We start from the raw sequence: 15,054 nt of genomic DNA, 5'->3' as shown, positions 1-15,054 counted from the left end.
CAGTTATAGAAAAACTTATCTTTTTAACGGCATCGCTGCGGCGGCTTTTCCCGCTGTGTGCGGCAATTTACGAAAAGCTGCGTTACATGACGAGCTCATCTCGTCATCCGCACACGACTACCGTGGCTGATGACGAGCTGAGCTCGTCATCAGCAGCGAAGCGGATATAGACTGAACATGAGACTTTAAAGCGCTCAAGGAGCCACAATGCACATAATTACAGATTCACTTCAAAAGCAATAAAGGCACTCAAAAGTGCGTGGAACGAACTTAGTTCTACGCCGGGGTCCACACGATATAGTGAGCCTACTCCTTTTGATTGACCACGAACAAGCATTGGCAGACTCCACAAATTTGTCACTTACCATAGTTTTTCCTGCAAAAAGTTTTTAAGTATCAATGCAGTAACTTTAGGCGACCAACTTCACAGGCATCCAGTTAATGGAACCAGCAAGGTCCACAGAAACTACAACCTCTCCAAGAAAAGCAGTTTTCAATTGCCGTGTCAGTGAATCATTGCCATGGACTTCAATGAAGTGGTGCTGATGCAAGGGATTCAGAATGCTGAAGATGCTCTAAGATACTGTGTGGTCGATAGGAGTCTTCTGGGCATTTCCTTGGTACACAGGCTTTGAGAATATGGGAGCATTTACATTGTGACTAATCCATTAGAAAAGACTGAGCTTCCCACAAAGGACATCACTGGTGCCAGCGCTTTGTTGAATTCAGTTACCGGTGGACTGAAAAGCCTCCTGCGGCTCAGCAGGGAGCTCTGAGCCCCCCCTCCCCCCGGGCGGGGAGGCCCGTCACACTTTAAGCGCACCCAGCTGTCTGTCAGTAGTCGCAGTTTGTTTACAAGGCAGCTGAGAAAGAGATGCTGCAGCACAGAGAGTCCATGCACAGCAAGCTTTAGAAACGCATTTACTTTATAGATGCTAAGACGGCATGGGAACACATGGAGTTAAGTGACTTAAATTCACTGGACTCGGGCATAAAACTAGCAGCAGACCAGACCAAAAGCCTCTACAGCCATGTGTTAACGAGTTAACGAGCGTCCTCCTAATGAATGGGCGTCCCCAGATAAAAGGTGGCGCTTTTTGCAGCCCAAAGAGGTGGGGGTCCTTAGGAGGGCGCACGAATGCATGACAAACACTGAATAATAAAACAGCAAGCCATTGTCATGCCAAGGTGCGATCCGCCCTCCTGCAAGGGCAGAATGCGGCCCATTACCAAGGTCTTCGCCCTCTGCAGTGCCACCTCGGGGCATGTCTAGAGTGGGACGCCCCACTGCGGCCTGTGTATCTGCTGTCTGGCTTCAATACACAAACGGCCGGGAAGGTTCCAGCTGGAAGCCCTGAAAGCACCACTGCGAAGTGTGTGTGTCCAACATGTGACAGAGCCGAAAGTGTGCCATGGCAGATAGAAATTGTTTATCTAGGCTTGACTTTTATCTTTGTGTTCCGGCACTTCGAGTTTTGCAAGGACCAATAATGCAACCAACACAAGTAACAAAATTCAGATAAAGCAACAGGATGCAGAGACGACAAAGAACAGGGAACAGGATCAACTAATCGTACCTGAAGCGGGATAACTGGAGGTCTGTGGTAGATAGCTCTGCTGCTCTGTGTTGGTTGTTATGAATGGGTGCTGTGATGGCAGGCATCACTGCGTTTCAGTGCTGGGCAACACCGGGTGCTCGCACTGCAGGAAGCCTGGAGTGATTTCTATCCAGTACTGTAGTTCTACACTGGATCATCGTGACCCAGTGGCATAATGCAAAATAATGGGTCCCCCTGCAAATGGATGGATGCACATAAAATGCCGCATAATTGCCGCTAAATTTCCATATTTGTGCCGCTAAATTTCAATTTTTGTGCCGCTAAATTTGCTAATCCATGCCGCTATATCCTGGGGGGTCTGCCAGAAGACTAAACCAATGCTCACAAATTTGCCCGTAAATCTACTGGACCCAGGAGAGACTGCGTGCAGCTAGGTTGACCACAAATCACTGCCAAAAGTGGAAAAATGCTGGAACCGCAGTACAAGGCAACTGGACTTCTACCCAAATCAAGAGGACTTCGAGGGACGTCGACCCCTGCCTTGCCTCACAAAGCAGACCCTCCAGGATATCGCGATTTCGCGGTTTGCCGCGAAATCGGCACTTTTGAAAAAATGCAGCGATTTTTACAAAAGTGCCCGCGAAATCGGCACTTTTGTAGAAATCGCGCGGCATTTTAACAAAAGCCGCTATATCCTGGGGGGTCTGTTCTGGGCTGCATGGTGCTGAGGAGCGGTGATCCAGGAATCTGGGCTACCAGCTCGCCCCAGCAGGCTTCTTTAACTATTGTGGTCCAGGACTGCGAACAGGTGGTTGGCCAAATGACCCGTGGAGTCTCTTGCTTTGGTAGGACATAGTGATGGCTTCTCCACGAGCAAGACTCTTCCTTGGCTAGCCGCCAGTTCACGTCCAAGCAGCCTCTATGCTGCATCCTTGGTGAAGCCGGACGGCCCTCCTTTGGTCCTCTTCTCGTGTCCAGGGTGATCTGGGTGCCATTTTTTTAATGCACAAAAATGACCTTCACGGTAGGTGGTGTCACCAGTCAATCGGCTTCCAGTTTTCCTCCTGCCTGATGACAACTTCCTGTGAAGTGTGGCAGCTAGCTATCCCAGAAGACTGTATTCTGACTACCCTCAAGAAGGCAGAACCCCTTTCTTGGCACGCAGAGCTCCCTAGCCCAACCCAGAGTTGTGGCTACCGAGGGGGGGGCTACACGCCCCCTGAAAAACGATTTGACAACTTGTCTCTGTGCCTAGTGCCAACCTGACTGCGTAAACAATAGAGCAGCCTCTCTCCCAATTGTTTCCAATTTGCCCTTCAGTGCTGTAGTCCCTGGGATGACCCTCCATCCTACAGGCCCTAGGTACCCGGAGAACCATATACTAGGGATTTACAAGTAAGTTAACTTATGCAAATTGAGTTTAAGCCAATGAAACATGCATGTTGTATGGTCAGAACACTAGCACTGAGGTCTGGTTAGCATAATCAGTTCAAAACGTTTGTGATGACTATACAAAAAGATGCATTGCCATACTGTGCCTTTCCCTAGAATTCGGTCCCCATTCTTATTATTGGGGTCTTGTTACATTTACAATGCTTCTCGAGTTCTTTAAAGTAACCATGTAACAATTTAGTTTCCTTTCTGTTCATCTCCACACCATGAACACTCGTTCATCTTTTCTGTGTGTACTCTATCACTGTTTCTCCCTTTCATTTGCTTGCCTTTGTTCTCACTAGGATCTGTAATCCAGGCTGTGATACTTTTTTTAAATAAGTAGATTACTTCAGGAGCTGTTAATCTACTCACTGCACAAAGTAATACATGTTTTTGATTTTTCAGACTATTGTATTGCTGAACCTGTATCGTAACCCTCAGAATACAGCCCAAACAGCTGATGGTTCCCACTGTAAGTATCTGGAGGGAATTTCATGTCTTCCCTCCCTTGTTTCCTCAGGTGCAGCCAGAGGTCATCGTAGGTGGGCTGTGCTGTTTCGAGTGACAACCTTGCCCGCCATGCCTGTCTGTACACACACTAACATGCACCCACGTCCCTTAAAACTCAACAGATGGCGATTAAGCTGTAAGTATTAGATAAGCAACCAAGAACCCCTCCAACCTGTACTTTTGGACATTTTAAGATCGTGTTGGAATCCTTTCTTTGGTTGTTGCTCCGGTTCTATGACAGTGTTCACACAAGAGGTATCTGCTCATGTTGAGCATTTAATTAGCTCTGTTCAGAGAAAAGATTATTTTTGCAACCTGGTTCTAGACGCACTGCTGATGCGTGCATGGAAAGCGATGGTTTGAGTACCAAAAATTGGGGCATCTGTGTGCCAAACATAGTCTTGTGGACCAAGAGTGCAGCTTCTGCAGTACGCAACCTCTGTCAACTCTTTGCCACCCACAAGCCTTCTGTTACATCACATCTGAATATGTGGAAGACTGCATCTTCCCCTTGTTGTAGTAGTCGTTATGTTGCTAAGAAGTGTAAAGACCAAGAACTGCAGCTTTCCTACAACACAAACTGCTTGGTGAAAATTAAGTTGCCTCCTAGATCTGTACGTAATTACACTCATAAAATGAGCTGTTACCATGTCCCTTGTAAATGGCGCTTCAAGCTGCTTTGGATTTGATATCAGTCAGCAAGATTTTGCTTGCTGAATTTAAAATCCTTTTGTACATGTTCCCATGAAAGTGAAGCTTTTTAAAACGTTCTCTTTCATCTCCTATAAAAAGCAGTTGGGAGTTTTTTGACCTGTGATGTCTGTCATGTATTCAGACGACTGCTAGCTTGTGAGGTGCTGTGCGTGGTTAGGAGATGCAAAATGATCCCTGGGATGTGTGGAGTACAGAAGAGTATGGGGTTTCTCTAAGGAAGGGGAAAGACAAAGAGGAGAAGATTATACACAAAACTAAATAAGGGACACTTTGGATGCTGGTACAGACTGACGCCTGAACTTGGAAAGTTGGCAAACTATATAGGAAGCGAGTGAGCGAAGGATCAATAGACCAGTGCTGGTTTGAGCCGGAAGTTGCAGGTGGGGCCTATAGGCAGTTATTTCTCTTAAACAAACTTTGATCCATAGCAAGAGAAAAAAACACAAAAGGCGGAAATGAGGATGACCTAGAAGATAGGGAGAAAGCAGGGATAACAAGGAATTTGCAAAAATGAGAGAGCAGGAATTTCTGGTGGATTAAAAAGGCATGAGGTGCTTCTGAACAAAACCTTTCGGCCCCAACACATATTCTTATACAAATTAAGCGCCGACTAGGCAGCAAGCTGAATGGAATACAATAGGAGGCAGTAGGAACTGAATCCCTGAACTGGCTGCCTTTTGAAGCCAGAATACACCTGAAAATCGCTTGTTTGACGCACAAGGCTGTCCACCTGAGCTCACCTAGATACCTCGCTCAGAAGCTGGCGATTTCTGGAGGCTCCAGAAACACTAGAGGCACAAACAATCTTTTGCTAAAGCCTAAAAGATTCCGCAAAGAAAAAACCTATAAACGCTCTTTCTCAGGAATGGCTCCCAGGATTTGGAACTCACTCCCCCCTGAAACCAGGCTCATCCCCTCTACCATACTTTTCAAGAAAGAAGTAAAAGCGATCCTCATGGCTAGATACACTTGAACCACTACTGGGGATCAACTTCAAAGACTCAGTGCTCATCTGTACTACTTGTTCGAACCCTCTGTATTTTTGTTTGACTTTGAAATTGACTTATTTGATTGTTTATGATATCACTTTACTGTACTTTTAATACTATAGATGTATCTGTGTATATCTGCTCCTCTCCTCTGTAAAGCGCTCTGATATCTGCGAAGATCTTGTTCGCGCTATATAAAACTTTCAAAATAAATAAAATAAATTGGTGGTGGAGTAAAAGGTGAAAGGGGAATCAGACACTCCAGTGCCGGTGTTTGTGAAAGGATTGTTGGAGTTAGGGGGGCCACTGGGTTGGATTTCCATGGATTTGTACTTTTATAAGATATCTACTTATGCCGTTTGTTGCCATGTAGCAAGCTGAGATCATAGCAGCGTTTTCGCTATTTCACTACCCTCTCATGTTATGTCTGTATTTCTGGCAGCACTTTAATATGCCACACTTTGGAGCATACCAAGGTTCTTTTGGTCAAAATTTGAATAGTCACAGACTGTTTTTTAATAAGCTCTGTTTAGGCTAGCAATTGAAGCACTAGAGTTTGGAATACATCAGCACTTTTTTACCTAAACATTAACCTTGAAGTATTCGTTAGATTTAGTAAAACGATGAAAATCAGACTAGATTTGTTCTCAATAGCCTACATTGCTAACGTTAGGATCCATGAAATCGCCCTATCATTTTCCACGTGATCACATTGTTGGTTCCAGTCCCACAAATTGTCAAATTTTGCAAGCGTGCACATTTATCATTTTGACCCTCTCTGTAATGCTCGCTAAGCTTACAAGTCACAATTTTTTGGGCAATCTTGCCCAAATAGAAAAAGCTTTTCTTTAATGAACCATACACATTTATAAACCTCTAGTGCATATGAATGCTTTTCGTTTCAGCAGACAATCTTCTTCCCATCAACCATACTATAGTGCAGTACACTGACAACCAAAGTATTTCTGATACAAGGGATTGGGCCTACTGGTCCCATAGAATAAATAAATAAACATGTTAAATGCACTTCCTTGACTACATACAGTTTGGTTTAAGCGTGTTCTTCCTGTGTAAGGGGTGCTAGATTCCTGAATCAAGTGATCACAAACCTAAAAAACATTTTGCTTATCTCAATAGGCTTGCCTCCTAGCACTTCTACTCATTGCATATGTGGTGGCATGCTAAAGTATAGTGAAACAGTCTTGCACCAGACCTTGGGTTTCCAGTAGAAGCTTAGACTATTGATTCCTCAATTGTTGTTCTGTGGGGTTGAGTGAAGGGGGAGGGGGCTCACCCATAACGGTTTATTATATATTTCTATTTCCTTCTACTGTAGGTCATGTGAGTGACATGGAGGTGCAGGAGCACTATGATAGCTTCTTTGAGGTGAGTGGACTAATGATCATCCTTACAGTATCTCATACAGAGGGCAGGAATCTCCTCTTGTTGGCGGTCTGGGAGGATAGTGGGCTGTGGGGGGGAAAGATGAGCCAGTCTTTCCACTTCTACTCTGTTTCTCATGAAGCTTAGCTCACATTATGAGCTTAGCCAAAAAAGAAATTCCAACAAAACTCTTTATTGGAGCTTTTTGGTTGGACAAAGTAAAAATGCGGCATCCAGTGGTATGCGTCACTTTCTTTGTTGTCTGAATGGGCTCATACCTGTCTTGTCTGTTCACTTGTTAGACTCTGAACTGTCTTGCCCACATAGCTTGATTTGTAATGAAAGAAACACTTCTGGGATATAGTCAAATGGCGTGTTTTTTGGAATCTATTGTCTCATGGGTAACTGTACAGAGGTGTTGTAAACTTAAGATTATGCTTTATGGATTGTATAAGTAGCTACCCTGGAGCTAATGAGCCATTTCTTGATTTGCAGGAAGTTTTTACTGAGGTTCAGGCAAAGTATGGTGAAATAGAAGAAATGAACATCTGTGATAACCTGGGAGACCACCTCGTCGGGAATGTTTATGTCAAGGTAACTACTCTTGTTTTGTTCTGCTTTTAGAAAGGGTTATGTTTGTGTGTATTTAAAAGTTCAATTCGCTGTCGCACCCCATTGCTATATGCTGTAATTTATCTGTAGTTGTTAAATGAAGCACTGCGTGCATGTAAGCAGATGAAGGATATCTGCTATAAGCTCAGGACAAGCCGCCGAAGTCAGAAAATTAAACATGTTTGTCTCGCATTGCCTTTTTAGGTCGAGGACTATCGGTTCTGCCGTAAGGCAGAAACCGGAAGTCGGAGATTTAATGATTCTTAGAGTGCTGCATTTATCCCTCCCTCTTTTTGCTCTTTCTCCATTGGCTGGCTTCCTAAATGGAGGCCAGCCATTGGAGGAGAGAGCTGTCTCTCAGAATAGGCTCCGTCTTTTTCCGATTTGGGGGTGTGTTCCTTGCTGTTCTTTCCACTTTTTTCCACGCCTCCTTGAACAGCAAGGACACGCCCCCAAATCCGAAAAACGTGGAGCTTTCATCCGCCATTTTGCAGCTCGTTTCCCGACATCGGTCGTCTCATCCTGCCTCCCCGAGGTCAATGGCGGCAGATAGCGGCATTGTTTTTTTTTTTTTTTTTTTAATTTTTGAAACCTTTATTGCACAGTAGTTGCAAAACAAAAACGGGCCTACAACCATCCGGCCGGCCACGACACGTAGTGGTGCAAGTTAGCAAGCAAAGCGATAACTCGATAGCATCTGAGCATAAAATAGCAATCAGTCTGGGTTACACTGGGCATCTTCGCACTACCGAGAGACAGGAGCAGTGAAGGTTAAATTTAAAATTTTAGTACATTCCAAAATATAAACAATAGGAAGGATCAGAGTTCCAACAGTCTACCAATGACATAGAAGGGCAACGTCAACCAGAAGAAATCCGAGCAACAAAAACGTAATCAGGCTAGCGGCATGAGAATAACACAACAGGATAATAAGAGCAGAGTATGTTGCATGCCAGTCGCCGCCCCCCTCGCACCGAACCACCCTACTGACCCAAGAAGAAAGAGAAAGGGAAAGAGAGCCAAAAGAAAGAGAAAAGAAAGGCCCATAGAAACTGAAACGGACAAAATAAAAACCCCACCCCCCCTACCCCCACCCTACACGCATGCAGAGGCTACGGCCTACCCCCCCCTAGCAGTGTGTCTGTCGCCCCAAAAAGAGTACCCGAAATACAGAGAAAGAAAAAGGGAAGAAAAAGAAAAAAGATATCACATAAGACCGGAGGAGGGCCATACACGTAAACTCAAACAATCCGCATGTAGATCCTCGGCCGCCCATCCCCGGATCCCGAACCAAAAGAAACAATAGTCAGTTCCACCGTCCATCCCCTGCAGCCCCAACAGTATACGCTACCGCAGTCATTGATAGGGGGAACTCAACCCTGGCCCCTGCGATCGGGAATATCGACGTGGTCCAGCTGCACGGTAGCCATCTTGAATGGGACAAACAAACGATGTGACCCCAGCAGAGCATAACGCTGTCCAACAAAGTCTGTACCTTCCAATGTCATGCGTGCGACAGCGATATAAAGGGGGACAACACACTGTAACAGTCCACCCGGCCAGGGCAGTAGCAGCAGCTGCAGAATAACGTAGGAAGCGTCTCCGATAGACCACAAAGGAGTATCCAAACATGGCGTCCGAGGACGAGACCCCATACACTGAACAAGCACACAGACATCTAACCGCTGCATCTCCATCACAGACAGCATCTCGGGGATATCGGGATCACATACCTCCAGCACCTCCGAGCACCCCTGGGTAGGTAGTCCACAGAAGTCGGACACAAGATGTGGCGCAGCGTCCCGCAGTCGTGAATGTGCTCTGTCAGGCAAGGGCACAACAGAGTGAACAGCATCTAGACGGTGCCCTAGGTCAAAGGCGTTGTCGCATAAAGCAGTTCGAAAAATATTCAGGGCTCTCAGAATGTCCGCAATCCGCACTGGTGCCTTAGGAGGGAAGGCTCCGTCCACTGTGGCCGCTGTTGTTGTGGGTGAAGGCAGCCGATCCCGAAGAACAAAGACCCGTCAGCGCCGGGCAGCGTCTGGGAGAAGGCGAGAACGTCCCGCCGCTTCCACCGCAGGGAGCGCATAAGGAGACACACCATCGGAGTCGGGGTCACCTCCCGGCCCCGAAGACACGATTCAGGAGCAGGATTGATGCCAGGATAGGTCACGGGACGGGAGGGAAGCGAAAGGGTCGGCGGAGCCGAAGGATTAGGCGGCCATCATGGTTGCAGGCTAGGCTCCTCCTCCCTGGATAGCGGCATTGTTACAGTGGTTGTGGCTCCCGAGCGAGTGGCCACCTCGCTTTACAGTTTAATTGAAGCCGGTGCCCACCCGGCATTTGCCCCGCAAAGTGCGCGAAATTGTCCCCGCTGCCGCCCGGCCACGACCAGGAAGTCAGGCAGGCCGGGGGCGGGACTGCGGGACACCCCGTGAACTCATTTCCCGGGCCGCGCTTTCATTGGCTGCCGGCCCGGGATTCCCTAGTGACGCCACTCCCCGGGCCGCGCTGGGATTGGCTGCCGGCCCGAGGAGATTGCGAGGCGCCGCCTGAGGAGAGGAGCCGGCAGAGAAGATGGCCGGATGCTGCCCGTGGCTCCCGTGAGCTGCTGGGAGCCCCGGTGGTCCAGAGGGGAGCAGGAGTCCCCGAGAGGACCCCGCCGCTGGAGCCGCCTGGGAGAGAGCCGCCTCCGGGAGCTGGCAGACCACGTTTGTGGTATTCGGTGTAAGCTGCTTTGTTGAAAGATTAATGTTCTTGCATCAGCCTGCACACGTGTTTACAGCGTCGCAATTTTCAGTGCCATCCTTTCCGTTTTCTTAGAGCCATTGCTCATCTGCTAGAACCAAGGTAATTGGCATTGAAGCTAGCATACTCCGAGTTTATTTCCTGTGTAAATATTGAATACGATTTCTCAGTCGGCTATAAAGATTTTAATTCCTGATCAGGTGACTGTTAAATGTAGAGCTTCCACCCTAAAAATGTAGAGCCTCCACCCTGAATATTCGCTCCATTATGGTAATTTGCTTGCCCTTGTGAGCTGCTTCCTAGTTGCTTTCTTTTTTGAACTTCAAGAATAGACGTCTAGATACAGTAAACATGCTTCTTGAGGTCCTCTTTTTGTAATATTCTAATGTGATTTATTGTATTCTATTGAAATTGCATTTATATAGCGCTTACTACCCCTGATGAGGAGTTGAAGCGCTTTTTCAGTGAGTCACACGCTACTCCGGGAACCATCTTCCAAAAATGAAGTGCTTAGAAACAGGCGCTTTATTGAAAGACAGTCTAAAACATGAGTTGCTTCACAGAGACCAGCGTGGTGGTGAGTGTTGTCTGGTTAAGGTTGTATTATAAAAACCTTGAGGTGAAGAGTTGGGAAGCGGGTCAGGGTCAGTTAATTTTTAACAAATATACATTACACATATTTGTCCAGAATCACACGTTTTTTTGGTGAACTGTCGCAGTCGAGATCAGCGTCCATGTCTCCAGACTGCAGTGTCCAACTTCGCCGCTAGAGCGCATTTTAACCCTCTATGTAAAAGGCCATACACGCTGTATAGTTTACGTTTACGGCCTGAGCACAAACACCGAGCCTCGGTCTGATTCAGCGGGCCTTGGCTTCCTGGTGGGAGGGATGACTTGTTGTAGCCAAGGCTTGGACTCGGAGGGTCCGTAAAATCAGGGGACCCGGGGAGCTGCCCCGCCCTCGGAGGTTGTGAGTCCCGAGGTTTCAGAGTTTCTCACACTTCGGCCCTTTCAGGCCGCTGAACCGACAACAATGGAAGCGTGGCGGCCTAAGGGCTGAGCTGAAAGAGGATGCCAGGCCATCTGGAAGGCAAAGCCAGCAGATCTGTCTCCAGCCCTGGGATCCCGCCCCACCCGCCTTTAGAAATAACTGGAAACAATAGTGCTGGTCAACGGTACTTTAACCTCTTGGCTGCTAATGACAAGGGTAACTCGTCATGCACTTTTCATTGATTTCAATGGAAATTAGAGGAGAATAGGTAAATGGCCTTAGCAGTAAAGGGGTTAATGGACGCGCTCGTTCTCATATTCCGGAAGGGGGAGGGGTGTTAGTGGCGGGAGAGACCAACTCCCAGGTAATACAGTATTCCTCACTCAGTGTGTAGGCTGCTCTACCTTAAGTAGGTAGTATCTGGATATTAATGGTGTATGATTCTATAGGGCAGCTCGTGTCCAATACATTCCTGACATGCGACCGACCCTGCCCAAGCCCAATCCGTCTTTCAGAAGCACGTTTTAAAGATGAACTCCGATTAGGCTGTTCTTCTTCGGTGTTGCCAGTCCAGATGTGCAAACACACGCTCACCAAAGCTCTAACGCACAACCGCCTACATTATTGCAACAAGCATTTACAATGCAATGGTTTTGCCTTTGTTAAAGTTAGAGCTATTGGCATTGCTCTTGACATTATTTTTATTTATGTTTTTTTAACATAAATAAATGGCATTGCCATTTACAATGCCACTAGCTTTATCTCTCGCAAATGACACACACAAACACACACAGAGCCCCCCCCACACACACCCACACAGCCCCCCCACACACACAACGACACAAAGCTTCCCACACACACAGCTACACAATGTACATGGTAAAAGAATGTCTTAAACCGTAGGCATAAGAGGGTTTATGTGGTTTGGAGTACAACAGTGGACTAAACACTGCCAATTCGCAGTATAACAGGTGTGTGTAGCGGGCCTAGGAACTTCTCTAAGTTTGTCCATGTATTCTTGAGGTACATCAAGATAACCAAACTGTAGGACCACATGAGCCAAATCACAAGTTGAGCTGCTTGGGGTCTGGGTGTCTGGCTTTGCCGTGTTTTTTTAGTGTGAAGATTCAACCTGTTGGTAAGCTTATTGTGAGAGGTAATGGACATTTCCTGAAGTGTTGTCTGCCCCACATTGGAGCCACCAGGATGAGTGTGAGGGATGTTTGCCTCAGCTTCCTGACCACAGAAGGCATCACTGGGAGAGGAGAAAAAAATTGTACACAAATATTCCTGACCAGATCATCCACAGAGCACTGCCCATGAACTGTGGGTGTGGAAACCGGGCGGTGAAGGTTGGGGATTTTGTATTTTCGTTTGTGGTGAAAAGGTCTATGCTTAGGCTGCCAAATCTCTGAAAGTAAGGGTAGAGGACTTGTGGATGGAGTTGCTATTTGTGAGCTTGTTGCTGCGTACTGCCGAGCAGGTCTGCAAAGTCGCTATCCACTCCCAGAAGCCTCTTTGGTTGGAGATGTACTGGAGGTGGATGTCCCAGCGCCAGATTTTGAGCTAGGACCGACAGCTGAGAGGAATGTGTGCCTAGTTGCCTTTGTAGGTAGAAGATGGCAGTCATGTTTTCTGGACACACAAGAACTACTTTGCCTCAAATCTATTGAAGAAAGGGGTTAAAGGCTAGATGAATGGCTAACAGTTCCAAGTGGTTGATGTGGAGACCTCGATGTTGAGGTTGCCACAGACCTTGGACTGCCATGTTGTTGAGATGTACTCCATGCCTGGCTAGAGATACATCTGTGGCGATTGTCACCAGTGGAACTAGGCCTGCCCTGCTTCAGATTGTTGCCGTTTCACCACAGTAGAGCGTGATGGGTGCTCTCCTCTACCAACACTAGATGTTCTAACTAACCCTCCGAATGTGGTCACTCGCTTGATGGGCACTCCTAAAGCAGGCATATGTGGAGGCGATCGTGGGGCGCTATGGAAATGGACAAATCCATTCCCAGGAGGCACATTATTGTGCAACCTGGATGTGGACGTAGCGGCTGAAAGTGTAGTGCTTTTCAGACGAGGTCCGGGCTCGACTGAGATGGATGAACCGTCCTGGTTCTTCCTCCTGGCTCTGAAATGTCAGAGCTGATTATCTCTGGTCTGGGTTGGTGGGCCTGAAGGCCAGGTGAATCACCAGATTCTCTCTCGGCGCCAAGCTTGTCCACCTTACAAAAAATATCTGACATTTCCGACGAGGATTTGTACATTCTACAGTGGGTCCCCAGTCTGTCTAGTCTCCGATGCAGTTTGCTTGCTTCTGAAAGCAGAGCAAGAATAGCACCAGCTCTTGTTGTGCTCCAGAAAGAGGCACAAGTTACGAACGGCGGGGAGCTCGGCCCAGGGTGTATTTGGAATGGCACTGCGGGCATCTTCTGACGGGTGACCGTTTCATTACCTTATGCGCGTCCACATTCTCTAAAGCTAGTCAGGGGAGCGCACTGCCTGAAGGACAGAGTGGCTCGATTGCTGGACGACAATTAACTTTAGGAGTTGTGGGCATCATAAAAAAATGAAGTGGCGTTGGAAAGTTTCCTCTGCGATGGGAAGGAAGGTAGCAGGCTCTACTGACATAACGGAAAAAGTCATTCTCGTTGTGACTGGGAGCAACCCCGATACACGTCCGTGCACATTCCTAGAGGAGTCGTCACAGAGATCCTGTGACCCCAAAGACTTCTTTAAAGAAAAATAAGTTGCAACATTTCAAGCCAAATACTAGATGGCGAGTATGCAAAAAAGTTTACCTACTGCCACACATGCTATGATACACATACACACACACACACACACATACACACACACACACACACACACACACACACATACACACACACATACACACATACAAATATATATTATACACGAACACAGACCGATAAAGCATATCGGGTAACTGTTATATGACCCAATATTCACATCAAGGGGTTAAACTACAAGTGCGAAGGCAGAGAGGTTTGTAAATTTAACCAGAACCAGGAGATGGCAACAAAGAACCATATTACAACATAACCAGTTATTTATGTTTATTTCTGGGTAGTTAGCTGCACTTTCAAGAGGACAGCATTTTCACGACAACATCTAAACACTTCAATTCCGATCAGCGCCCATTTTCAGCTGCATCTTGCAGAGAACTTCTACAACCGTTCACTTCTGCAACAAGACTGCGATTATTAAAGCAAGATTTTTTTTCCTGAAATTATACAATCTTAACAATGTAGTTCAGCGCAATTCTCCTTTTATTAGATAACTAAACTAGTTCAGTGTTTCACTTACTGTTCAATAAACATTTCCCTACTTTAAGGAGAAAAAAAATCTGCATGATAGCTTTCCAAAAATAAATATGTAATATAAAAAAAGTGCACAACACTCAACTTTTGCGATTTAAGTTTCTGGTGAAACTTACAACCCTCTATATTTGGCCTAGTGGTTAGGATGCTACCATAATCTTTTTTTTGCAATATAGGGCCATACTACAATCTTAAACATAGTAACAAAATGAAACTCCAGTCCTTAAAACTCGGCTAAATAAAGTCACAATATCTCCAATTCTTTACCCTCAATAAATGCTGTTAAAATCCCTCCATTGTAAAATATTGGTAACAATATGCAAATCTCCACCGTTTCCACTGGAACACAAGATATGCAGTACTTTTTAAAGTTCAAACTTTATGGGAAAAAAGCAAAAGTTCCTTACCACCAAAATTATTGTCGGTAGTGTCACTCTGCAGCTTAGAACATGCACACAGTGGGTTGCTTTACCGGGTATATCCGTTAACCCAAGGTATGCACCACTGCTGTATAGATATTAGAGTTCTGAAACCGTGAAATATGAGCTTACTCGAACCTCAATTTTACAAATTCACATTACGCCACGCCGTAATGAAGATATGTTGCTTCGGTAAACGTCCCACAACAGGAGCATGGGAACAATGCGAACAACTCAAACACGAACAGCTGGTATTCGCATCATGTGCAATGTTGTGCTTTATTTCAGCTCGCAATGCTTACTCTTGTCCAAAATTGATGCAGGGGCCGGACCCACTCGATTCAAATG

The 15,054-nt window shown here is 46.3% G+C and overlaps 1 protein-coding gene across 2 annotated transcripts in view; it reads left to right on the top strand.

Moving 5' to 3' along the window:
- U2AF1L4 (U2 small nuclear RNA auxiliary factor 1 like 4) overlaps positions 1-15,054 on the top strand; it is a 71,531-nt gene that overhangs the window by 23,581 nt on the left and 32,896 nt on the right. For both annotated transcript variants that reach the window (XM_086929981.1, XM_086929982.1), the window contains exons 3-5: positions 3,399-3,465; positions 6,543-6,592; positions 7,085-7,183. In XM_086929981.1, the coding sequence (XP_086786107.1) occupies positions 3,399-3,465; positions 6,543-6,592; positions 7,085-7,183 (216 nt within the window). The remainder of the gene's footprint in view (positions 1-3,398; positions 3,466-6,542; positions 6,593-7,084; positions 7,184-15,054) is intronic.

This window comes from Lissotriton vulgaris, chromosome 7, assembly GCF_964263255.1.
Source record: "Lissotriton vulgaris chromosome 7, aLisVul1.2, whole genome shotgun sequence".
NCBI classification, from domain to species: Eukaryota; Metazoa; Chordata; class Amphibia; order Caudata; family Salamandridae; genus Lissotriton; species Lissotriton vulgaris.
The sequence above is the reverse complement of the archived record's forward strand: the minus strand, read 5'-3'. Positions and strand labels throughout refer to the sequence as shown.